This window comes from Myodes glareolus, chromosome 1, assembly GCF_982192425.1.
Source record: "Myodes glareolus chromosome 1, mMyoGla1.1, whole genome shotgun sequence".
In the NCBI taxonomy this organism is placed as follows: Eukaryota; Metazoa; Chordata; class Mammalia; order Rodentia; family Cricetidae; genus Myodes; species Myodes glareolus.
Window position 1 is genome coordinate 72,632,784 of NC_142026.1, and position 26,267 is coordinate 72,659,050.

General features: G+C 50.6%; 1 protein-coding gene across 2 annotated transcripts; it reads left to right on the forward strand.

Annotated features, from left to right (window-relative positions):
• Positions 1–1,523: 1,523 nt before the first annotated feature.
• Ppp1r12c (protein phosphatase 1 regulatory subunit 12C) lies at positions 1,524–25,293 on the forward strand. 2 transcript variants are annotated; one of them, XM_048426953.3, is made up of 22 exons: positions 1,524–1,914; positions 5,699–5,829; positions 5,910–6,028; positions 14,979–15,138; positions 20,012–20,156; positions 20,237–20,311; positions 21,175–21,248; positions 21,326–21,453; positions 21,564–21,637; positions 21,880–22,032; positions 22,115–22,182; positions 22,641–22,772; positions 22,966–23,056; positions 23,261–23,338; positions 23,411–23,471; positions 23,616–23,701; positions 23,791–23,831; positions 23,911–24,013; positions 24,115–24,219; positions 24,387–24,437; positions 24,521–24,571; positions 24,649–25,293. In XM_048426953.3, exons 1-22 carry the CDS (start codon positions 1,582–1,584, stop codon positions 24,733–24,735), a joined length of 2,346 nt encoding a protein of 781 aa, XP_048282910.2. In that variant the 5' UTR covers positions 1,524–1,581; the 3' UTR covers positions 24,736–25,293. The 2 variants fall into 2 exon arrangements, with proteins under 2 accessions (XP_048282910.2, XP_085548724.1); XM_085692598.2 differs by having other exon boundaries at positions 23,619–23,701.
• Positions 25,294–26,267: the final 974 nt, after the last annotated feature.

Sequence of the window (26,267 nt, forward strand, 5' to 3'; positions counted from 1 at the left end):
ATTGGATTTTGGGGGAAGATACTTAAAGTATTAAGGTGTTCCTATCTTTTGGGTCTATTATAAAACTTTCAAACCTGGTGGAAATCAGATTTTGTACTATAAAGTCCAGCATGCTAGGAGAGCATGATACAATCTGAATAATATGACCTAGAGTCCTCTGCAGCCCCAGGCAGGCTAAGGAAAAGTGTGTGGTCATTTTGGGCTCAGCTCTTTGGGACCCTTCTTCCTGGTATGCTCAAGGGATTACGACTAGAGACCGCAGGCTTTTCTTGATCTGGAGACAGACTTTTCTGGGTACCTTGGGTTCTGAGGCACATTTGGAAGTCGGAGGCTGAACCCTTTAGGAGATGTGAGACTACATTTCCAGCTTACTTTATGTTATCTGATTCCCTTGAACTTTGCATGGGAACTTTATCCCAGAGTGTTAAAAGTGGGTACTCAGATTAGTTTGGCGGCTACTGTCTTTAATCTGGTTTGAGAACTCAATTTCCTGTGGGCACTTTGTCTTTCCGATGCCTTAGGGAGCCCATTCATTCATCCTAAAATATTTTTTATTGCCTACTCTCAGGCTCAGTTCCAGTCATGATGACCAAAGGGTGCTCAAAGAAGGCAAACGTTTTTCTTCATTGAGTTGATCCCCCATCAACAGCAGATTCACAACCAAAACAAGCCCGGGCATGGTGGCACCCCTTGAATACCAGCACTTGAGAGGCAGAAGGAGGAGAATTTCTGTGAGTTTTAGGCAACGCAGGACTACATAGCGAGGCCCTGTCTCTAAAATAAACCCCAAACGTCTGTAATCCCAGCAATTAGGAGATGGAGGCAGGAAGATCACCAGTTTAAAGACATTCTTAGTTAACATAATGAGTTCGAGGGTCAACCTGTCTCATAACAAAACACAAAATGTATGGGAATTTTATTTCTCTATCTTTCAGGTTCTGCTATACGCCATCAATTCCCACGCACCTTCGTTTAGTCACTTTACAAACCACACTACATTTCCCAGAATCCCCCCGCCCCCTGTGCAGCTTCTATACCCAGATTCCCATCATTCCCTGGGCGCATGCCCTCCTTTAAGCAATTTTTGTTTTTTTGGTTTTTCGAGAGAGGGTTTCTGTGTAACCCTGGCCGTTCTGGGAATCGCTCAGTAGACCAGACTGACCTCGAACTCAGAAATTCGTCTGCTTCTCCCTCTTAAGTGTTGGGATTAAAGGCATGCCTTTTGGCGGTTTTCATTCGACTCTTCTAGCTTCAGATTCCCAAACATTCCTCAGAATTTAGCGAGTCTAGTGAAAACTTCAGTTTATAGAATCCATTCCCCAGCACTCCCTGAGGCCCGCCTGCGTCCTTGATCGCTAACCTATCCGGGCTAGTTACGCAAGTCTCCTCAATTAGAACTCCATTTCCCAGAAGGCTATGGGTCAGCGTCGTGACGTTAACGTTCCGTCCGGGGGCAGGTCGAGCCTCTGGGCGGTGCTTGTCGCGCGGCGGTTCCCGGCGGCCCCCGGGGCGGGCGGGTGACTGCTGTTCGTCGCCCGGCGCTCGCTCGCTCGCTTGGTGGGCGGGCGGGCTGCCGGCGCGATGTCGGGCGAGGACTGCCCGGCGGCGGGCCCGGGGGCGGCGGCGGCTGCGGCGGCAGCCCGCGAGCGGCGGCAGGAGCAGCTGCGGCAGTGGGGGGCGCGGGCGGGGGCTGAGCCGGGCCCCGGGGAGCGTCGCGCCCGCACTGTCCGCTTCGAGCGCGCCGCCGAGTTTCTGGCGGCCTGTGCGGGCGGCGATCTGGACGAGGCTCGCCTGATGCTGCGCGCAGCCGACTCTGGCCCCGGCTCTGGCGCTGCGTCCGACCCCTCCGTCTCGCCGTCTGCACGCGCGGTGCTCGACTCCACCAACGCCGACGGCATCAGCGCCCTGCACCAGGTCAGCGCCCGCGCTCCGGGTCTGCGCCACCGGGGCATCCTCCCTCCCCGGCCCTGAGCCACCTCCCCTACCGACTCTGCCACCTCTGAGGGCCCCGCCTGCTCCGTGGCCGCCTCTTCTCTGTCATCTGTGCTGTCACCTTTCTCCGTGCATCTTTTGCAGATTGCTTACTTCCGTGCCTACGCTGGCCGTGTTTCTCCTTTCCAGGCTGTGCTGCAGTTTTCCAGGTCTGAGGTTTCGTCCTCCTGCAGTCTGACTTGACCCTCCTCTTACGCTAGGCCCAGGTCCTTCAGTGTCACTTCTTTGAGGGTCCACCTTGTGCCATACCTGTGACTTGTACTGTGGCCTTAGGATGGTCTTTTCACTTCTAAGCAGTTATATACCCTTTGTTCCCTTGAAAAGATACTTCCTCTGTTGGGTCATCCCATGCTATCTTTATCTTTCCTCCTATCCTCTGCCCCCATGTCCTCTTAATTCAGTTCTCGGTTCATCCCCTTTTGGGGATCTTGCCACCACTTAGAGAGGTTTCTCCTCGACTTCTCTTTCTCTGTCCACATTATTTGCCTTTCTGGAAACTTCTGAGCATTCGATCTTCCAAGCTGTGGGCTACTTCTCTCATCTCTTGTTTGGTTTTGTTGTTGTTTTTCTGAGACAAGGTCTTGCTATGTAGCTTAGGTCAGCCTCAGACACAGGTCCTGTGTCTCTGCCCCCTCATTTGTGGGATTATAGGCATGGCCACTCCACCTATCATTTGGGCAGTATCCTTCTTTAAAAACTATACCCTCTTGCTGGGCAGTGGTGGCGCACACCTTTAATTCCAGCCTTCAGGAGCCAGAGGCAGACTGATCTCTTTTAGTTCCAGGCCAGCCTGGTCTATAGGAACTAGTTCCAGGACAGGCTCCAAAGCTACAGAGAAACATTGTCTCAAAAAACCAAAATAACAAAACAAAACAAACTATGCCCTCTCTCCTATATTTCTACCCTATCACCTTCTAAAACCTACCCCACCACCAAAACCCTGGGCATCTCAGACACTGCGATTCTTATTTCCAGTGATCTGTGCCCGAGAGTGAGGACCGTCTTGTGTTGCCTGGATTTGGTATTCTTTTTATCTTCCCATCTTCCAAAGTTGGGATCACTAGGGACAAGATTAGTCAGACCAGAGCCTCCATCCCAGTTTTTCTTCCTTCTGGTCACAGTGTTGGCTCAATATCAGTTTTCTTTTATCGCAGCCTCCATCTCCCGGGTTGTCCTCTTGCTAGGCTCCCCGTGGTTCAGTTACTGGTGGAAGCGGGTTCCTAGGAGGGAAGCCTGGCTGTTCATGGAGGTGGGGAACAAAGGGAGGATATTTAACAGGTTCAGTTTTCACACATCCAGGTAGAGGACAAGCTGTCAGAATCTGTCTGTTTGAGGCTGGGATGTCACTTAGCTGGTAGAGTGCTTGCCTAGAATGCAGGAAGCCTCAGGTTCATCCCCAGTACCACAGAAATCAGGTGCTTGGAAAGTGGAGGCAGGAACGTTGGAAATTCAATGTCAACTTCAGCTACACAGTGAGTTTGAGGCCATCTTGGGACACATGAGACGCAGTCACAAAACCAATAAAAGTCAGTCAGTACTGACCTAATGTCAGTTAGGGTGTCCACTTCTTGTCTCTTGTATTTTCTCTGTGTCCCTTAGTTTTCTTATCTGTGGAGTGGAACTAGTGGTCACCCTGAAGGACTCTATGGTGAGAGGTGTCATGTGGAAAACTTCCATTTTGGGGCCTGCATGAGCTGCAGGTGTACACCAGAAATTTGCTTCCAGTGCTGTCTGGGCATTTTCTACATACAGCAGAGTACTATTTCCTCAATACCCCTCTCAGGGTGTCAGCATCTTTGACCAGTCCAGCAGATTTGCTCGGACTGATTACTTGATCACCGAAGTCCCAGACCCTCCTGAGTGGTCCCTTCCAACTATATCCCTTTCCTCTGGATTTGCTGGAGGCCCCTAGAGCACCCTCTCCGACAGGAACCTGTAACCTCAGGCGTGAGGTGACCTGTCAGCCTTCCAGGTGGGACTCTCCTCCCACCCTGGAGAGACCTTGGTGAGCTGACTCCTCAGGGCTTTGCAGGAGGCTTGGGAACCTCGGAGATCAGATTCAATCAGATCAGTTGGCTTATAGGGCCAGAACACAGAAAGCTGGGGTTTGGAGTACCACGAGCGTAGTTCACCTCCTAGAACTGCCCTGGCTTCCACAGGGAAAGCTCCTGGAGCTAGTTTTGGTCCCAGGAAAACAGGGACATCTGGCCATCCTCTTTGGTGATTTCTAGTCTTTCCTGATTGCTACACCTTGGGCTTTTTAGTGTTTCCAGTTCTAAACCCTCCCTGGGGCATCAGCCTCCTGCTGTAGTGTTTCCTAAGCCCCAGCCTCTCCCTTAAGGCAGGGACATTCCTTTCTCTTCCCCCTATCCAATAATTGCCTTGTCCAATAATGGCTACTAGTTGGGTCTGGAGTAGGTATGGCTGGGAGTTAAGAGTCCTAGGTTTGAACAGGGGAGAGATGGGAAGCCCATACACCTGGGTCTGAGTAGAGGGGCAAGCCCGGATTCCCTAGGTCTAAGGAAGGAGGATTGGCTCAAGTTCTCCATCTGAGGGAGGAGGAGGTGGGTCTGGATTCTTGGTCCCTAGTGCCCAGCCTCAGGCATCTTTCACATGGATGCCCGCACCCGGCCAGGTCCTTGAAAGGGAAAGGCCCATCTGCCTCCTTGCCCCCCCTCCCATCACCATGACAACAGGGTAGAAATAAACTGAGCCCAGAGTGAAGCCCAGAGTTCATCCCGTTCCCAGGGCACGTGTGCCCCCCCTCTTGCAGCCTAAATTTCCATGACTTCATGCTCTTGGCCCTCGTAGCTTCCTTCCCAGATGGTTGAGCTTGAAGAAGGGGGTTAATTTTCGTGAGGACCCAGGAGTCCGGACTCAACCCCCTCCCTAGACTCAGTGGTTCCAGTGTCCAGCCAGGGTCATCAGAGATTAAGACCAGCTCTCCTATGACACTGGGTGCTGTGCTGGCTAGGGTGAGGCCTTCCTCTCCCCAAGCTTTCAGTTTTAAGGGTGAGGAGGCGGGGCTATAGTGTGAAGTGGGGTGTTTGGAAAAGATGTTCCGAGGAAACCTGTGCATGGTAGGCCCTCAGCGATCCCGTGCTTGCTCTGCTTGGATTCCTGGGCACAGGGAATGTAACCTAGGCATCCCTTTTGAGAATGTGCCCCAGGTCCTCTACTCTGTTTCTGGGATGTGCTGCATGTGTGTCTCTTTGGGGTGATTTTTTTTTCCTGTGTTGTGGATGGAACGCAGTGCTAGGTGAGCGTTTGCCACTACCTAGCCTGGGTATGGACTTTATTAAGTTTCTGTGGTCCTGGGTTTCCCCAGAAGAGGATTCCTGGGGTGTGTCTGCCCAAGATGCCCTGCCCCTGGGATGGCTGGACTCTGGGACTCCCCCACTTCACAGAATATGTTCTGCAGTCACATGCAGGGATGGCAGCTCCACCTCTTCCATGCCCACTTTTCAGTCTGCCTTTTGGAGCCTGCTCCTCATCTCCATGAGCTCTACATGTGCAGGCGACCCAAGCATGGGGTAACAGAAGGTACCATCTTGAGCAGCTGGTGGCTGGAGGACCCCTGGAACCTGTGCTGAAGGCCATCAGCATTGCTTTCCACACCTCTCCCTGGCCCTGGTGCCCTTGTAGAAATGTTTCCTTGTTGGGCCTCTGGTGAGATGAGAACTGATGGGCCTGTCCCCATCCTCAGGCCTGCATAGATGAGAACCTGGAGGTGGTACGCTTCCTGGTGGAGCAGGGTGCTACTGTGAACCAGGCAGACAACGAGGGCTGGACGCCTCTGCATGTGGCTGCCTCCTGTGGGTACTTGGACATTGCCAGGTGAGGCGAGGGTTTAAGGGCAGGGCTTGGGTTAGATGTTAGGTCCAGGTCTGGCAGCTCTGACCTTCCCCTGCCCGTAGGTACCTTCTGAGCCATGGGGCCAACATCGCCGCTGTTAACAGTGATGGAGACCTGCCTTTGGACCTGGCTGAGTCGGATGCCATGGAGGGGCTACTGAAGGCAGAGATCGCCCGCCGAGGTGGGCCTGTGGGTTTGAGAGCTTTGGAATCTGGGAGTCTGGGCTTAAAGGCCAGCCCATTTCCTTGGACTCTGGCTGTCTTTGTGCCTCAGTTTCCTTCCCCATGAAGTGGGAGTGGTACCTGTCCCAAGGGTTGCCAAGGCTCTAGTGAGATGCTGTCAGATACAGAATAAGAACCCTAACTGCTGTGAGTGTATCTGTCACTCCAGCTCTGAGGAGCTGAGGGATGGAGCTGCTGTGAGCAGGGGCCTGTCCAGAAGTAAGGAGCATCTTGAATCTTTATGTCTGGCCCTATTCATTTTCCTGGATGGGGTGTGTGTGTGTGTGTTCCTAATAGCAAGTTCTTAACAGGGCTTGAGATCACTCTCTGCCTGCCTGACAAGCTAGTGTCCAGGCAGGGTGTAGTGGCACATGCCTGTAATCCTAGCCTGGGGAGATGGAGGCAGGAGGGTCATGTTCCACCACATAGTAAGTTGAAGACCAACCTGGGCTGCTGAGACCCCATCAACATACAAACAAATAGTATCCAGAGCCAACTGGAATATAGCTGGATGACTCTCAGCTCTCTTGTGCGGGGCCTGGAGGGAAAGGGATCAGGAAGCAGGCCGGGCTGGGGCTGCCATGCAGCTTAGCAGGCTCTCCAGGAACATAAGACACCAGTGTACCCTGAAATCAGTTCCAAACTGGGGAGTGTCCAGTTAAGAGATAAGAGGGAGCAGAGGACAAACAGATCATGGGAGGCATAGTCTTGGTTCCCCTGTCCTTGCATGTTACCACTCAGGATGGAGAGACAGTAGGTTTACCATGTTGGCACATTGAATTTCAGGTGACTGTGAGTCACGTGAGGATGCTTGATAGTGAGTGGACACCAAGAGATGAAGGTTAGTGGTCAGGAGCCTCCCTGGGTTACAGTAGAGCGGGGATAACAGCGGCTGAGATGAGCTCCCTTTCCCTTTCCCTGAGTTTATTTTGGTAAAACTTCAAACTCAGAAAAGTTACCTCAGTGCTATGGCAACCACCATAGATGCTTTCCTGGGCTTCATCTCAGCATTTGCTAAATTATGTATGGGTGTTTTGTCTGCGTTCCATGTGTGTTCTGCATGTCTGTGTGTCTGCAGAGGTTGGAATATGTCTGTGGTTACAGATGCCCTGGGTGCTGGGTATTGAACCTGGGTCTTCTGGAAGAGTGTCCAGTGCTGAGGCAGCTCTTTAGCCCTGTTTATATCTCTGAGACGGGGTCTTACTATGTGGTACTCACTACGTGAATTTGGAGCAGTCCTGCCTGAGCCTCCTGAGTACTTGGATTCCATGTGTGTGTCAGCACTGCATCTGCTGCTTTTTAAATCTTTTTTTTTTAAATGAGTGTGAGTGCTCAAGCTCTGTGGGGTCACAGGACAACTTATGGAAGGCTTCTCGTTCCACCATGGGGGTCCTAGGGATGGAACTTTACCTGCTGAGCTACCCTGCCAGCCTGCTGGCCTGCCTGTGGTTTTTATAATAAAGCTGCCCGCTGGAGCTATAATTAACATGCCCAGTAGTTTACCCATTCAAATGCAGTTCGTGGTTGGGCTGTGGTCCACAGAGTTGTAGAGCTGATGCCACATTGATTTCAAAGCGTTTAAAAAGTCACCTTCAAAAGAAATCCTGTAGTTTTTAGCTCCCTTCCGCACCCTCAGCAGCCTTTAACGCCTTCTGTCTGAGGGATCTGTCTGTTATGGACATTTCATAAGGATGGCATGGCAGTTTAAACAGATGCCCTTTACTGTGTTGTCCTGCCCTCCTCCCTTCCCTCCACATAGGCATCAATACCTTTCTTGTTTTTCCCTGTCTAGCCTGCCCTCCTCCCTTCCGTTACTCAGCCACTTGGAGACTATGTTGCTGATGCTGTAAACTCTGCCCAGATAATGGGGAAGCACCTCCCTCAGCAGGCCTTGCTGTTTTACCCTCTCCAACAGTGAGGTGGGGCAGCCCAGGGCTCTTACCTCTCTACCTCTCCATGCCACAAGGTCGCTTGTTGCTGTGGCCTGATCTTCTCCTACTTGGGCACTTCCCTTCCCTCTTTCTGTGCTAATACATCTCTCAGTTTTCAAATGAAGAGTTTTCTTGACTAAAAGATTCCCCTCTTCCAGGCCTGAATTGTGAGTTCAAGGCCTGCCCGAACTACTGAGTGAGTTCAAAGTCAGTTTGGGCAATTTAGTGAGACTCTGTTGAAAAAGTAAAACAAGCAAACAACAAAAACAGGAACTGGAGAGACAGCTCAGCCACTGAGAGTGCTTTCTGCTTTGCCAGAGGACCACGTTCAGTTCAGAGCACCAATTTCTGGCTCACTACAGCTCCAGTGTCTGGGGGGGGGGGCAGTCTCATACCTCTTCTGGTACTGGAACACATATGTGCATGCCTCTGCACAGATACACATGCACACACAATTAAAAGTAATAAAAATAAATAAATAGGGAGAGGACTGGAAGCTTCTCACTGGTATTTACTGAGCGTGGGTGAGGACCCAGGTTCAATCCCCAGCACCACACCACAACAAAACAAGCATCCCAAGATATGACCCACAAGACTTACTATTTTATTAATTAGTTGACTTAGGCTGCTGTGAAACTTATTGTGGTCCAGTGTGGTCTTAAGTTTGGGCTCCTGCCTCAGCCTCTTGAGTCCTGGGATGCAGTAGTGTGCCTCTCTGTCTGGTTCTCTTTATATTTTGTGGTGTTGGGCAATGAGAATGCTACCTGCAGGCACATTTACAGCAGGCTAGGGCTTGGGTGTGGCTTAGTAGCTCAGGCTGTGGTATTGGTCTTAGTATGTGAACTCCATCCTCAGTACCAGGGAGGGTAAGAAGTCCTTCAGTGGTGGGATAAGCAAAATGTGGTCTTTGCAGAGAAAAGAATGCTATTCATCCTTAACAAGGAAGGAAACGGACACATCCAACCATGTGCATGAAGCTTAGAGACAAGTGCAGAGTTTCCATTGTGTGCGATACCAAGAGTAATCAAAGTAGTAGAGCTCCCAGATTCATAGAAACAGACCATTAAATGTAGCTTCCAGGTGCTCATAACCCTGGGAGTAGAGCTGGGTGTGCTGGGTTTAATCCTACCACATCCCTTTAACCCCAGCACTGAGAGAGGCAGACACAGGTGAATCTCTGAGTTTGAGGCCTACCTGGCCTACAGAGTGAGTTTCAGGACAACCAGGGCTACACAAGAGATTCTGACTCAACAAACTAAACAAGTAAGCGAGGGGGGTGGCGTGCAGAGCTGGCTAGATGTTCAGAGGGTAAAGGTGCCTGCTGGTGGACCAAGGAACTAACCCCTCAAATTGTCTTGCAATTCTCACTCACATACACAAATAAATGAATGTAATAAAAATGGGGGAAGATAGAGTTTCTGTTTAATGTGTGCAGAACCTTAGTTCTTCATATGCCTGTTTATACATGAATGCATGCACACCCGTGTTTGGAGACCACAGGTCAATCTGAAATGTTCTTGGGAGCCGTCTACCTTGAATTTTGACAGAGGGTCTTTCACTAGCTTCAATGATTGGGCTAGTTTGACTGGTCAGTGAACCCAGGGATCCTCCTATGCCACCTCCCTAGTGCTATGATTACAGGTGCACCGCCATGCCTGGCATTCTACATGGGTGCTGGGGATTGAACTTGGGTTCTCATGCTTGTATGGTGAACACTTTACCAACTGAGCTGTCTGTCCAAGCCCTAGAGTTTTATTTTTGAAGATGGATCCCTAATGCCACAGCCACTTTGGCCGCATAGTCTGATCTGTTCTCTCTCACCAAGGTGCTTAGCAAGGCTCCTAGCATTGCAAGCTGATGCCTACCTGGAGCACAGTGGCCCCACCCTCCTCAGTGGCTGAGCCACAGTTCTGTGTGACACTGGCACATGATCTCATGTCAGCCCCAGGTCCCATCACTGTGCAGGAGAACTTGTCACCCTGTGACTAGGCTTTGAGCAGAGTCACACTGAAGCCATGTGGGCGAGGAAAGTCAGGATGTGGTTACCGAAGGAGGAAGAGTGGGTGCTGCCAGGTCCTAGCAGTGCTGTTGTGATCCAGGCTGCAGGGTCAGGCCCCTGGCAAAGACTCTAAAGCACAGTGTCTGGAGGAGGAGCACCATTGGGGGACAGGGTAGGAAGGAGACTTAGGAAGTGCTTTGGGGAAAGGTGAAGCCATCTCCTCTTGAACCCGACATCCAGGAAGGACAGATGAGGACTGCAGCTTGTAGAGACAGGCCCAGGGGACTGTGGTAGTGACGGGCGCAGGAGAGTGCCTGTGCCTGGAGGGAGTGCTCAGTAGGAGCTCCTGCCCTGGTGGTCGGTGTACTCCTAGGTGGTTAGTGCACAGGAATGCAGCACAGTCTTTATGTGGGCGAGATCGAAAGATTGGTGCCCCACCAGACAGTGGATGATGTCCCAATGTATAACCATGTGGTCCCAGCAGGGGTCGGCTGAATTTTCCTTGAAGGGCTGCACAGTACATATTTCAGGCCTTACAGGGTATGTGGTCTCTGTTATAATGACTTTACCAGCTGCTGTGGAGGGAAACGAGCCAGGGACAGGATGAAAAAAAGCAGATGTGGCTGGATGCCTTTTAAGCTTTATTTTCAGGCTGGTGAAGTGACTCAGTGGGTGAAGGCACTCACCACTAAGCCTGATCCCTGAGAGCAGTCCCTGAGATCCACTTGGTGGAAGGAGAGAATCAACTTCTGCAAGCTGTCCCCTGCCTTCCACATGTGTGCTTGAGTGTACATACACATTTATACAGTAAAATAAGTGTAATAGTTTCTTACAGTAAATTCAGTATCACACACACACTGTTTTTTTAAGACTGGGAATACAGCTCAGTAGAGCAGCTTGCTGCACATAAGGTCCTGAGTTCGGTTCCCCAGCAACCACATAGCCAAGCCCACCACCACCTGTAATGTTAGCAGGTATGGGGGAAGGCAGATAGAGAGGATCCCTGGGATCTGCAGGCCAGTCAGTCTAGCTGAATCAGTGAGTGACCCACTCTCAAGACATAAGGGAGAGGGGCCAGAGATGTGGCTCAGTGATTAAGAACACTTGCTGGTCTTCCAGAGGACTCAGGCTCAACTTTAGCACCCACATGGCACCTATAACTCCAGTTCCAGAAGAGTCTGATGGCCTCTTCTGACCTTTTCAGGCACCAGGTACACACGTGTACAGACATACACACAGGCAATACACCCAATACACATAAAATAAAAACCCAATTAGGGGCTGGAGAGGTGGCTCAGAGGTTAAAAGCACTGGCTGCTCTTCCAGAGGTCCTGAGTTCAATTCCCAGCAACCACATGACGGCTCACAACCATCTGGTGCGCTCTTCTGGCCTGCAGGGATACATGCAGACAGGACACTGTATACATCACTAATAAATAAATCTTTAAAAAAAAACCAATTAGCCAGCTAGCCCCCAAACTGAATAACGCAAGCAGGTCTTGGCTGTGTGGAAAGCACAGCTACCCTTGAGCATGAACATGCACAAGAATACTGCCCATAGCTGAGGAAAAGTGAGGGAACTCCGCCCTTCCCCTTCCCTGCCACAGTAGGATGGAACAGTGGGCGACTCCCTTTAAGGAAGCAGGAGGCTGGAGGAAAAGGGCGGTCCTGGCCTTCCCTGCCCTGTTCTCTGTGACTGCTGCAAATGGACTTCAGCCACACATTGTTGAACTCTGCCACCGTTAGGCAGGCTGGCCAGGAGACGCAAAGGGCTAGGACTACCAGGTAGCACCACGCTGCAGCTGGTGTTGGATAGAGGTGACCTTGGGATGAGAAAACATCCTGAACCAACTTTGAGGACTGTTTCTTGGGTCTCATTTAAAGCTTTATGGTGGAAGTGTATAATATATATGTTGAGGGGAGCAGTTGGTTGCCTTGGCTATGAGGGAGTGTAGTGAGACTAGAAAGGAGCCCCACTGTGTGTAGAGGGCTCGACTTGGGCCTTATATTTCTAGGCAGGCATTCTCCTGGTGGACTAAACCTTGCTCCCTGGTGTTTTCAGACAGGATCTCTGTTAGTCCCAGCTGGCCTTGAACTGGTGAGTCTCTGCCTTCTACCCCCTTGTGTTGGCTTTTGTCTCTTGTGTAGGCTGTGAGCCTAGCCTTTAATGGCTGAGCCAGTTCTCCAGTCCCGTTGTGTTGGTATTTAAAGCCAGGTGGTACCTAAAGACCTTGGCCAGTAATGCCCAATGAAAGTCCTGGGTGAGTCACAGATGTAGTTTGAAACTTCTAAGGCTGAGGATGTGGCTTAGTTGGTTGTGTACTTATCTGTTAACCATGCATGATTCGCAACACCACGTAAGCTAGATGTGGCCATGAAAACTGCAATTCCAGCACTTGGGAGGTGGAGGCAGAAAGACCAGAGGCTCATTCATCATCTGCTGTTTAGTGAGTTTGAGCCCCCCCCCCCCCGAGATATGTAAGTCCCTGTCTCTCTTCACATACACACACACATACACACTCTGGGATATGTAAGTCTCTCTCTCTGTCTCTGTCTCTCTCTATATATACACACACACACACACATACTCTGGGATTTGTAAGTCTCTGTCTCTCTCTCCACACACACACACACACATACACACACACTGGGATATGTAAGTTTCTCTCTCACACACACATACAGATACACAAGTGAGTGCACCAAAACAAGAAACAAACCCAGTATTCAAATTAGGCGCAGTCAAAACAGTAAGGGGAACTGGGGAGATGGCCCAGTAAAGATGTTAGATGCACCCAAGTTTCCATCTCTAGTACCTTTGTAAAAAACTGTTGGCACTGGGACACATCTGTACTCCCAGGTCCTAGAGTGCACAGCAAAACAGCAGAATCGAGAGACCCTGCCTCAGCAAGGTGGGAAGCAGGAATTGACTCCTGAGAATTGTCCTCTGGCCATGCTGCCATGCCTTGTGTGCTCAAAATAAAGTTTTAAAACAACTGTTCACGAGTGCCCTTATCATTTCCCTGTATTTTGAAATTCCAAATATACTTTACATTCACAGCCCATCTCAGTTTCGAGTGCCTGGTGGTTCCACATGGCTGCCGGCTATTGTATACAACAGCTCAACTCTGAGGAACTTTGGGAAGTGAAAAAGTTTCACAATTGTAAAAACATAGGCAGTAATAACCTTCCCAGGAGGAAACAGAGCATTCTTCAGCAGAGACCATTTTGCTGTGATCTCAGTGAGCTCAAAGGAATGAAGATTGCAGTGAGGGATGGTGTTTTAGGGTAGGGCTTTAGCCTCAGCTAGGCTGCCTGGCTTTATGTTTTGATGTTTGAGACAGAGTCTCAAGCTGGAGCCCAGGCTGACCTTGAATTTGAAGCAATCCTGCCTCAGCCTCTTGAGTGCTGAGAATATAGGTGTGGTTTGTAACTTTTTTTTTTTTTTGGTGTGTATGGTTTTTCAAGACAGGGTTTCTCTGAGTAACAACTCTGACTGTCCTGAAACTCACTTTGTAGACCAAGCTGACCTCGAGCTCACAGAGTTCTGTCTGCCTCTGCTTCCAAGTGCTGGGATTAAAGGTGTGCACTACCACTACCCATCAGCAGCTGTCATGTTTTTAATTGTTTTCTAAGACAGAATCTGACTCTCTAGTCCAGATTGGCTTGAAATTTACTATGTATTGCTTAGGGTCTTAGCTGGGGTCATCCTTGTGGATTCCTGAGTTTTTTTTTTTTTTTAAATATTTATTTATTTATTATGTATACAATATTCTGTCTGTGTTTATGCCTGCAGGCCAGAAGAGGGCACCAGACCTCATTACAGATGGTTGTGAGCCACCATATGGTTGCTGGGAATTGAACTCAGGACCTTTGGAAGAGCAGGCAATGCTCTTAACCTCTGAGCCATCTCTCCAGCCCCCTCCTGAGTTTTTTGATAGCCCCATAATGGCAGTTGCATGGCTAGGGCAGACTGAGGGGCCACTGGCAGTGGCACTAAGATTTATCCCTACTGCTCGTACTGGCTTTTTGGGAGCCTGATCTCTTTGGATGGATACCTTGCTCAACCTAGATAGGGAGGGCCTTGAACCTTCCCCAAAGCAAAGCAATATGCCTTACCCTCTCTGAGGAGTGGATGGGGGGGGTAAGAGGGGTAAGTGGAGGGGATGGTAGGAGGGGAGGGAGTGAGAACTTGGATTAGTATGCATAATGAAAAAAAGATAGTTTGTTTTCTTCTCTCTCTCTCTCTCTCTCTCTCTCTCTCTTTATTTTTTTATTTATTTTTTATTTATTTTTTGAGACAGTGTCTCTGTAGCTTTGGAACCTGTCCTGGAGCTAGCTCTTGTAGACCAGGCTGGCCTCGAACTCACAGAGATCTGCCTGCCTCAGCCTCTCGAGTGCTGGGATTAAAGGCATGCACCACCACTGCCTGACTGTTTCTTTCTTTCTTTTTTTAAAAAAAATAAATAAAATTATAAAAAAACTTAACTATGTAGCTCAGATTGATGGTGGTAATTATGCTCAGACTGAAACTGGAATTAGAGGCATGAGCCACCACATATAACTAACTATACAGTGAAGTTTTGTTTGGTTTAATCACACTTGGAAAGGAAAAGACACCAGTAGTGACAGTGTGAAGGTGCTGGGTTATAGGTTATAGCAGGAGGCAGAGGAAAACTTAGATGGAGTCAGGTGTGGGGTTTGCTCAGGAAATGAGGTTTTTCTTAAAAAACAAAAACAAAAACAAAAAAACGAGTTACTGATCCACGTGGGTCAAGACTTATGGTTTCCATTTCTGGCTGTTGTGTCTTAAAACCCCTCAGTGGTACCCAGGTCTGCGTATAGCACAGTTGGAAAACACAGGGTTAGTCCAAGCAGGAACTCGTGAGTCACGGGGCCAGACTGTGACTAGTTGAGACTGTAGCCGGGGTTTCCTAGACTGCCCTGTGTGAGTCTACCTGTCACCTCTCATTCTCCCAGGTGTGGATGTCGAGGCAGCCAAGCGGGCTGAAGAAGAATTGCTGCTTCATGACACAAGGTGCTGGCTGAATGGGGGTGCCATGCCAGAGGCCCGGCACCCCCGGACCGGGGCCTCTGCCCTGCATGTGGCAGCTGCCAAGGGCTATATCGAAGTGATGAGGTGAGTGAAGCTGAGTGTTTGTTTTGTGTCTTGAAGCTTTTGGGGCTCTTGTCCTTTTCTTCTTCTATTTTGTATACCTAACACCAAGAGTATTTCCCTCTCCCTAGCTGTGCTCAAGAGGTTTAAAAATGATATTTGTTTATTTCTCTGTGTGTTTGTATGCATACATGCATATAGACAAAACATTCATACACATAAGAATAAAAATCAATTTTTAAAAATCACCATTAAGCTAGTCATGGTGGTATACGTCTTTAATTTCTGTGTTTTGGAGGTCAAGGCAGGATTGCTGTGAGTTCTAAACTAGCCTAGGCCATCTAGCAAGAACTGTGTGTATGTGTGTATGCTTGATATGGTCTTCTACATGTCTAATCACACCTAAGAAGCAGAGGCAGGAGTATTACTGGAATTTCAGACTAGATTTGTCTACATACTCAGTGTGCATATGAGGCTAGTGCTGTATATTGCGATCCTATTGTAAAAATCCAAAACCCCCAAATGTAATTAAGATGAACCTCCCTGTCTTTCTGCTTTCCATACTGGTAAAGTTGTCGGCAGGTTTTCTCAGGCAGGATTTAAGAACTACCACCCCCAGACTTACGGGCTGTCTGTGTAGTTCTGCTCCTGAGGGAGGGTCTTCAGCCTCTGTCTTGTCAGTATGAGTCCCAAGTCTGAGGCTGAGCTCTGAGCCCACCCCTTTTGGGGGACAGGATGCCCTAAGCATCTAAGAGCAGAAACCGCACTCCGCTCCAGCCATGCTGCCCACTTCAGGATGTGATCTGTTGTGACTTGCCTCACCTGCCATTGCATCTACATCCCAAGTCGGCGGGAAGCAGAGGCAAAGGGAGCAAATGTCTGTTGTTCCTTGTCAGGAGAACATTCCACAAGTCTTTGCATCACTTAATGCCTGTGTTCCATTTACCCAGTACTTATTATTGACAACTGCTAGCTATAAGGAAGACTAGGTTTGTTTTCACATAGTTGTATGTCTGGCTAATGGTTGTATGGTGTATGCATGCATGTATTTAGGCACTTCTATGTGTGGGTGCACACTTGTGTGTGTAGAAGTCCGAGGTTGACATGTAATATCTTCTCTAGATTCTCTCCACCTTACATATTGAGGCAGGGTCTCTGGCTGATTCCTGAACCTGCCTTTTTGGCAAGTTTAGCTAGCTGTCTCCCTCTGAGGTTTTCCTGCCCATTCAGTCTTTATTTTTATTTTTTTAATTGTTTGTTTTTCTCTCATTATACATCCCTACTACAGTTCCCCTCCCTCCACTCTGCCCAGTTCACCTTCACCTCCTCCTTTCTCCCAGATCCACTCCTCTCTTTCCCTTCAGAAAAGAGCAGGCATCTCGGGCTATTGGCCAAACACAGCATAACAAGTTACAGTAAGACCAGATTATGCACAAACCCTTATATCAAGATTGGATGAGGCAACCCAGATGGAGGAAAAGGGTCACACGAATAGGCACAAGAATCAGAGACACCCCTACTCCCACCATTAGGAGTCCCACAAGAATACCAAGCTTAACAACCTTAACATATATACAGAGGACTTAGTACAGACTCATACAGGACCCCTGATTGTTACTTCAGTCTCTGTGAGCCCCTGTGAGCCCTATTTAGTTGATTCTGTGGGTCATGTTTTGATGTCCTCCACTCCTCTGGCTCCCATAATCCTTCCCTCTTCTGTGGGGTTCCCTGAGCTGTGGGTCTCTACATCTGCTCCCATCAGCTGCTGGAGAAAGCCTCTCTGATGAAGACTCTGATCTATGAGTATAGCAGAATAGCATTAGGAATCATTTCATTGACTTTTTGTTTATTTATTTTTTTCAGTTGTATCTGGTTCTGCCCTAGGTCTCTGGACTATCCAGCCTCTGGTTCCTGACCATCAAGGCTCCCTCTTGTGGCATGGTCCTCAAGTTGGACCAGTCTTTGATTGGCCACACCCACAAATTCTGTGTCACTGTTACCACAGCACATCTTGCAGGCAGGACAAATTGTAGGTCAAAAGTTTTGTGGCTGGGTTGATGTCCCAGTCCCACTACTAGAAGCCTTGCCTGGTTATAGAAAACATCCGGTTCAGGCTCTGTGTCCTCCATTACTAGGGTCACCATCATAGATTCCGGGGGTTTCCGGGGGGGGACACTAGGTTTCCACCTGCCCCCCAAAGTGTCGTCTCTTCCAGTACTCTCCCTCCACCTCATCCCCTGCTTGATCTCTCCTGTTCCCATCCCCACGCTCCCCGTTTTGTTATGAGCAAAATCCCTTCTATTTCCCCTTCCCAGGGAATTCCATGCATTCCCCATCCCCCCCCCCCCCACCCTTCCTTGTTACTTAACCTCTCTGTGTCTGTAGATTGTAGCACGATTCTCCTCTACTTAACAGCTAATATCCACATAAGAGTGAGTACATACTATGTTTGTCTTTCTGGGTCTGGGTTACCTCACTCAGGATGATTTTTTTCTCATTCTATCCATATGCCTGCAATTTTCATGCTGTCATTTATTTTTTTTTTTTGTATTTTTTTATGTACCTGTATGTAGATGTCTGTGTGAGGGTGTTGGAATCCCTGAAACTGGAGTTACAGACAGTCTTGAGCTGTCATGTGGGTGCTGGGAATTGAACCCAGGTTCTCTGGAAGAGCAGAGCCACCTCTCTAGTCCCAATGTCAAATTTTATAAAACAGCTATCCACTCAGTTTTTAAGTGGATCCTGGTAATCAGAACTCCTTTTTTTGTGCTTAAACACTTTTCCCTGAGCCATCTCCACAGTTCCTGGGGGCTAGGAAGTAGAGAAAGTGAGTCAATACTGTGAACAGCCTCATTCTCTTGTTGCAGAACTGAAGCACTGGGTCTGTGGGCTCAGACCATCAGATGCTTCTCTGGAGTCCACCTGTGAGGGGCTGGGAGGTGACTTAGGAGGAGAGCACTTGCCTAGCATAGTTATGGGTTCCAGTCCCAGTCCTGGAAAAAAAAAATTCACTGATGACAATGTTTGTGTTTGTTTATTTGGTCTTTTCAGTCTATACCTCATGTTGGTCAAGGATAGCCACTAATTCATTAGTCTTGAATTTCTAATCTTTTTTTTCCTTCACCTCCCTCTGGGATTTAGAGGTAAGAGCCACCATGCTTGCCTCTTTCCCCTATAATTTCTTCTTTCTTTTTTAATTGAGAGATATGGTCTTGCTATGTAGTCCTGACTAGCCTGGTATTCGATATATAACCTACCCTGCCTTGCATTCACAGCTGTTCTCCTGCCTTAGCCTCTGCATGCTGGTGGGAGCCATCATACTGAATTTTGTGATTTTATGATAGCCCCTTTGTGTGAGTTTGTGTTTACTTTCCTCTTTTTCCTTAATTTATTGTTATTTATTATTTCTGACTATGAAAAGTCTGTTATTCTCCTCATTGAAGTAGAGGTAAATATTTCCTTGATGTCTGTTAGGTGCTAGCCTCCTGGATGGTCTCAGACTTCCCATCCACTTAGCTGTCCTAGCGTTTCAGATGTGTACCCACCACAGCCAACCAGAGAGACGTGATGGGCTGGGCCATTCTGTTCTGTTGGCTGTCCTGTCCCTTGCAGCATCTCTGACCCAGTTGTGCCATGACTGGACATTGCCACAAGTCCCTTGGGGAGTATTAGGTCCAGATGAAAACCTTAGCTTCTAGACAGTGAGATAGCTCAGGGGTAAAAGTGTTGCATTAGGTCCTGGGACTGGTGGTGGAAGGAGAAAACCAACCCCTGAATATGTCCTCTGATTTTTGTACATGCTGCGGCACGTGTGCTCGCATTAATCGCATCACACACAGACACGTACACAGTAATAGTAAATAAAGTCAAGTTTATCAGAAGAAGACTTTGGCCTTGGGAGGATATAAATAGCATGCAGTAGGGAGGGTCTTTTGGCAGTTTTGGTGGTGGAAAAACTTGCTGGGTGAGGGAGTGCTGATGGATTAGAGGGCATGACTGGGTGACATGCTTTGGGCTCCTAAGATACTGACCAGAAGGGGAATATAGCTAGTACCTAGCCAGAAACCCCAGCATGCGGAATATAGCAAGGAGCCTAACATGCCCTGGGGCAAGAGGACAGGGGAGTCTTGGGAAATGTGAGGAAGGTAGGACTCTTAGTGCTCTGCAGTCTGTCAGGCATCTCTGCCTCCCTCTGCTTCCCTCTGCTTGAGGCCTTCCTCATTGTCACAGAATCTCACTACATTTTTCTCAAAGGAGGTCTTGCCCCATGCTGAGTTCATAGAGCTCCCAGGTTGTTGCTAGTCATTGGCTAGCCAGGCTTGCCCTACTCCAGCATTCTGGTGTTTTGGACCTTATCATTGTGTGGTAGGGCTGCCCGTATGTTGAGGAGGTTTAGCAGTCTCTCCAGCCCCCACCCACTGATGCTACCTGTTCTTTCTGCCTGTAAGTTAGGACTCCAATGATGATGTTTACGGTTGTGGAGAGGGTGTGTACATGTGTGTCTTTGTGTGGTGGTTGACACTGTTGAGAGCCAGTATTCTAAAACAGTGTGGGTCCAGAACTACAGTCCCTTTGGGGGTCACATTATCTTCATGGGCTTGGGTTAGTGGGGGAGTCTTGTACCCACCTTGTCACCTCTCACCACTGCCCTAAGTCCTCTAACCTGGGGAACTGGAAGAGTGGGATCCCTATGGTACAAGGAACCTTTTGCAGGTTTGATTTATAGCTGCTGGTCCAAGGGAGGGCTCAGTTGTGCAGGGGAGCTTGGGGCAGGGCTGGTTGCCAGCAAATCCAGTGATGTTTGAGTATTGATCAGTAATACTGTAGCCACAGAACAGAATTTGAAATTAGCCATTGGCTTAGCTTGACACTTGACCCCAGCTTCCCTGGCCCTTAGGCTGTTACTCCAAGCTGGCTACGACACAGAGCTCCGGGATGGAGATGGCTGGACACCTTTGCATGCAGCAGCCCACTGGGGTGTGGAGGACGCCTGCCGTCTTCTGGCTGAGCATGGTGGGGGCATGGATTCGCTGACCCATGCGGTGAGGGCCATGCCAGGTGGTGGGGCAGGGCAGGGGAGAAAGCCCGACATCATCATCACCCACCTCCTTCCCCTACTCAGGGGCAGCGTCCCTGTGACCTGGCTGATGAAGAAGTGATGAACCTTTTGGAGGAGCTGGCCCAGAAACAGGAGGACGTGAGTCTCGACTCTAGTTTGCTCTTTACTTGGTATCTCTAAGGAGGTAACAGTAACCCGGAAGACTGACACCCTCAGTCCTGGGACCTGCAGTTCCCACCTGGTAGCCCAGCTCTGCTTATCTGGAGGAGGTGAGGCTATGTCCAGTTTCCTGCCTGCTCATTGGGGAGACAGCGTGTGTGACAGGTTGAACTCTCCCCACCCACAACACTGTTTCTAGTTAGCACTTCTGCTAGGAAAATGGAGATGTGGGTCCCAAGCAAATGGCATGGGCTAGAAGTGCTTTATCTAGTGAGGTGGCCCAGGCATTGTGGGAGCCAGCCAGGAAAAACCACTGGGAGCATTCTCCAGAGCTGCGCCCCGTGGCACACTGAGATGCAAGGAGGGCATGGGCAAGCGGCATTCCTGGTGGAGTACAAGTCATGGGGTTATGACAACAGACTCTTTAGTCTTGGACAGTGGCCATTGTCATCGGGCTGAGAGCTACCTGTGATAACCATCGAGAGCCACCTGCCCTGGCCTGCGCTGCCAAGAGTTGACTAGCATCCTAGATGTGCTGAAGGGTTGGGAGGAGGTCTGAGCAAGTTGCTCGCTCCTGGGAAGTAGAAGAATCCCTCTGGGAGTAAGACTGGAGGCCAGTGACAGCTGGATGAGACCAAACCTAGGAGAGCTTGAATAGGTTCCGGATTCAGTGTGCTGTCAGGATGCTGAGTCCCCATGTTTGCAGGACCCTGCATAAGGTGTCCAGTTATGTGTGATGGCCCTCAAGGTGGAGAGGTGGCACAGGGGGTGGCTAGGAGATCCAGGAGGGATTGTGTTCTCTGCCCTCCGCCCCTGCCAGTTACCCCCTTCCCTCCTTGTAGCTTCGGAACCAAAAGGAAGCTTCTCAGAGCCAAGGCCAAGAACCACAGGTGCCCTCAAACAGCAAGCACAGAAGGTAAGAAATGCCTAGGCTTGGGGTGGGTTGGACTTGCCACCAGACTCGGACATGGACACCCTGTCATCCCCCCCCAGGAGTTCCGTATGTCGTTTGAGCAGCCGTGAGAAAATCTCCCTGCAGGATCTGTCGAAGGAGCGCCGGCCTGGTGGGGCAGGGGGCCCCCCTATTCGGGATGAGGATGAAGGAGAAGAAGCCCCAGCTGGTAGGGATACCAGACCCCTGGGTCTAAGGAAGGAGTATGGGCCTGGACTTCTGATACCCAGATAGAGGTGACTGGCATCTCTTGTGACATTCCCTTTGTCCTGCACATAGATCACCAACCCATGGAACCAAGAGCCCTCAATGGAGTGACTTCCCCTGTGTCCTCCAGCCCCAAGAGCCCTGTGGTGAGTATGACCAGCCTGAGCTGATGTGAGCTTTGGGGCAATGGGTGGAATACGGTAAACACTTCCACCTCCACTCAGGAAGGTGGCCTTTTGACTTGGCTCCTAGGTCCTTGTGGACAAAGCTATTTTTTTGGTGGTGCCTGCTCTGGCTGTGACTTACGGTGGTTCTCCTGGAGAACTTTTGGGCTCTGAGGAGAGGGTTCATTGCTTTACTCAGTAATGAAGACCTTCGTTCTTCCCAGATGCCAGAAGAGGCTCCCTTCTCCAGGCGCTTTGGTCTCCAGAAGACAGGGAGCTCTGGTGCTCTGGGTCCCTCAGAAAGGAGGGGTGCAGAGGGAGTTCTTGGTCTTCAGCGTTCAGCTTCCTCCTCCCTCCTTGAAAAGGCCTCCTCTCAGGTAGGTGTCGGGAAGTGTGTGGGGTCCAGGCTCCCGCCTTGGAGCAGAGAGTACCTCCTTTGTTTCTCTCCTGTGCCCACAGGCCAGGGAACCCCGTCTTGCCAGAATAACCCCTACTCCTGCCCAGAAAGTGCCAGAGCCCTCTGCCCTGTAAGTACCAGGGGCTGGGGCAGGGGGACAGGTCTGGTGCTATCCTGGAATTTGAGATCCTGAGAAAGTCCTTAGGGTGCAACAAATAAATGCTTACTGTAAAACTCCCAGGCCACTGTGCTCCAACTGCCTCAGGGCCTTTGCTCTTCCTGTTGAGTCCTTAGAGCTGGCTTGGATTTCCTTCTTCACGTCTGCCTGTTTGCCCCCTTTCTCCCGGGCCCAGCGGGACTGCCTTGCTAACATGAACTCAGTACATGTACCTGGCTTATTCTCTTTCTTTTCTCCAAGCACCTTCTCTCGCCATGCTCCACACCTGCCTTTTTGGCTGCTGTTTGTTATGTGCTTTGCTCAGAAATGACTCATCAGCAGCCATGGCTGGTTTACTCTCTGTGGTTCCTCTCATGCCTGGCACAGAATGCAGGCCTGAGGACTATTTGCTTATGAATGAATCTGTGCAGGTGTGAGGCTGCCACGCCTCCTTCTTTGGATCACTCTGCTCCACCCACCAGGAGGGAGCCTGGATCCCCAGTGAAGCCAAATGTCCTCACAGCCTCTGCAGCGCCCCTAACTGACTCCAGGGATCGTCGGAGGTAAAGAGACTAGGGGAAAACAGCACTGAGATAGCAGTGTTGTGTGTGGGCTCCCTTGGGCTCTGGGTAGCTTCTGGGGTACTGTTTGTCCAGTTGAAATGTTCTCTGCCAGAATGTGCACCCTTCTAAGGTGTCATTCAGAGTGTGACAGCACTCAAGGGGCAGTCTCTTGAGTTCAGGGTTCTCCACGTAGGTCCTACCAGATGCCTGTGCGTGATGAAGAATCCGAGTCTCAGCGGAAGGCTCGCTCCCGCCTTATGCGACAGTCTCGGAGGTCCACACAGGTGGGGGTCTGTGCTCCTGGGTCTAAGGGAGGAGACTGGGGTCTGTACACTGGGTCTGATGGAGGAGGCTGGGGTCTGTGCTCCTGGCTCTGAGGGAGGAGGGCTGGGGTCTGTGCTCCTGGCTCTGAGAGAGGAAGCTGGGGACCTGAACTTGAGTCCTGTCAAAGTCTAGGCCCTTTTCCCTGACCATGTTCTTTCTGCTAGGGTGTGACTTTGACAGACTTGAAGGAAGCAGAGAAGGTGGCAGGGAAGACCCCTGAGCCAGATCAGCCTGTCAGCCTGGTGAGCAGGGTCAGGTGAAGTGGGACTGGTGGAACCCATCTCCCTGTTTCTAACTGTGCTCCTCCCTGGCAGGACCCTTCTCGGAGACCTCGGGTCCCTGGCGTGGAGAATGCTGAGGGCCCTGCCCAGAGAGGTGAGGTCTGCTATCTGGGAAATCGGTCCCCATCCTATCTCTCCCATGAAGTCTTTTTGTTAACTGGGGGCTAAGTCAGGTTTCCTGCACAATAGACAAGGGCCCTTGTAGTGGTGTCTGAACTGATTACCGCTGTTTCCCTAGCAGAGGCGCCCGACGGGCAGGGCCAGGGACCACAGGCGGCCAGGGAGCACCGAAAGGTTGGCCATGAGCGAAGGGGGCCAGCAGAGGTGAGGATGCTGTGTGGAGGGTGGGCAGGCAGGAGGGAGGGCAGGCCTGGACATTGGATGGAGACTGAACTCTCAGGGCTCTTCTGCAGGGGGAAGAGGCGGGGCCGGCAGAGCGGAGCCTGGAGTGTAGGTAGGTTGGGTCACGCATGGGGGCTGGGGCCCGGCTCTCCGGCAGGGCCTGGTTCCTAAGACCTGTAGCTTCTGTCCAGCACTGTGGATGGCAACTCCACTGCCCGCAGGCAGCGTTCGCAGAGAGACCTCAATCCAGAATCCAAGCAGGAACATGAAGAGCCTGATGGAAGCTTCCGGAAGGTGCAGCATCCCACCTCATGCCCTACTTTGCCATGTTGTGGCTTTTGCTGATGGCCCACACCTGGCCCTTCTAAGTCTGCCTGCTTCTTCTCTGTTCCCAGCTGTACATGGAGCTTCGAAGGGAGAATGAACGGCTTCGTGAGGCCCTGACAGAGACCACCCTGAAGTTGGCGCAGCTCAAGGTGGAGCTGGAGCGGGCCACGCAGGTACAGATGCTGAGACCTAAGAACCAGCTGTGTTGGGGACAGTGAGAGGCAGAGCTCCAGTTGCAAGGGGCCTGGCCCCGGCTGGTTGGAGGGTTTCCCCCCTGGGGACGGGGCTCTGACTGGACTAGGGGTACGAGGTGACACCCAGTCTTTTTTGTCCTCACCAGAGGCAAGAACGTTTTGCTGAGAGACCTGCGCTCCTGGAGCTGGAGAGATTCGTGAGTTTGGGCTGCTGGGGTGGGCCCACTGTGTCTTGGCCTTGCCCTGCCCCCTGCTTCTGAACCTGCCCCATTCCTTGCAGGAGCGCAGGGCCCTGGAGCGCAAGGCAGCAGAGCTGGAGGAGGAGCTGAAGGTAACTGGGCTTGTGATGGGCAGTTGCCAGAGCCAACCTGCCTAGCACTACCCGGCTGACTCCGCTCTGTACCCTAGGCCCTGTCCGACCTCCGGGCTGACAACCAGCGGCTCAAGGATGAGAATGCAGCACTGATCCGCGTCATTAGCAAACTATCCAAGTGACTCTGGAGGAGTTCCCGCACCATATTTATACAGCTGCTTTTGACACACGCACCCCTTCCCCCGAGTGAACATGAGTGACAGGGCTCCGGGGGAAGTTGCTGAGAAGCCATAATCTCCTCTCGGGACCTCAGAACCGGGAGGAAAGTACAGAGTCCCCAAGAACCAAGGGGGGCCCTCTGAGGCCAGGATGGAGGTGGGAGGCTGAGCCAGGTAGGGAGATGTTGCTGAGAGTGGGCAGGCACCAGAAATGGGACCAAGAAGGAAAGCAAGGACCAAGAAACACAAGATCAGTATCCAGGAGCAGAGTGGATGCCCCGGGGCCCCACCTCACGTGTGATGCTACCCTGCACCCCTCCCCCTCCCCTGCAGGGATCCAGGAATGTGCCAAGAGTCCCACTGGCCTCTGCCAGGTGGGCCTGTATATAGGGTCCATGTGCAATAGGGAGGGATGTCTTCTATTTTTGCTGCCTCCTTCCCACCTGTTGTCTGGGGAGGGGGAGAAGGTATTTTTGAGACAAAGCACAGGCACCACAAATAAAGTCGTGACATTGCCACTCAGTGACTTGTCTACCTCTGGGTGTGGGGCACTGTTTCTAGCTTGTATGCTCTGGCTGTCTGACTTAAACCACTCGTCCATTTGGATGGGGTCCAGTGGGTGACTGGGAGCTTGCTCACAGGTGTGGGGAGGGCACCTTGCTAAAGTGATCTGCTGGAGATAGGGTAAGAAGGGTCAGACGGAAGTCTGTGGCTCTCTGATACGACGCTCACATTTACTCTCGGTTCCTTGGAAGTTAGTGGAGTCAGTGGCCAGCATTGACAGTGTAGGATGATCCACATAGAGAACTCTGCAAGTTTAGCTTCTCTGGGAAAGGAGTGATGGTTAGTAGTCCTTTGCGGCCACAGTGACAGGAGCAGAGCCAGGAGCCAGTCTTGCAATGGATTATACCTCCATCCTTAGAGTCAGGAATGAGCTACTACCAGTGGGCTCAGTTCTGCCTGCTGGGGTCACAGGAGCTCCATCCACCAGCCAGTGCACTGTAGGAGGGAGGTAGCCAATGTGTAGATTTCAGTGTGTAGGTGGTGTGTATGTTGTCTGATATGGACTGTGTATATGTGGTGTGCAGTGTATATTGTGTGTGTAGTGCATGGTATGGCTGATGTGGGGTGTTGGTTATATGGTGTATGTGCATGTGGTATGTCAGGCACATGTGTGGTACATGTGTAGCTGGTATGTATGTGTGTGGAATTTATGATAGTAATCAAAAGTAGGCTCCACGACAAGCTGCACAGACAGATACTAGAAGGTGGCAGAGTGAGCCATGTATTTGAGGGAAGCATGTTTGCATGCTGAGAACCACATGTGCAGCATGGGGTATAGTAGGCCTGGCATGCTTTGGTGCCCAAGGAAACTTGTGACTGAAGGGAGATAGCAGAGGGTAGCAGAGGTGATGACTCTGTACAGGATCATGGCTCTGCTAAGAACGTGAGCTCTGGGGTGGGGGTTCTGACTTGAGCTGTAACAGCTTCCCCTA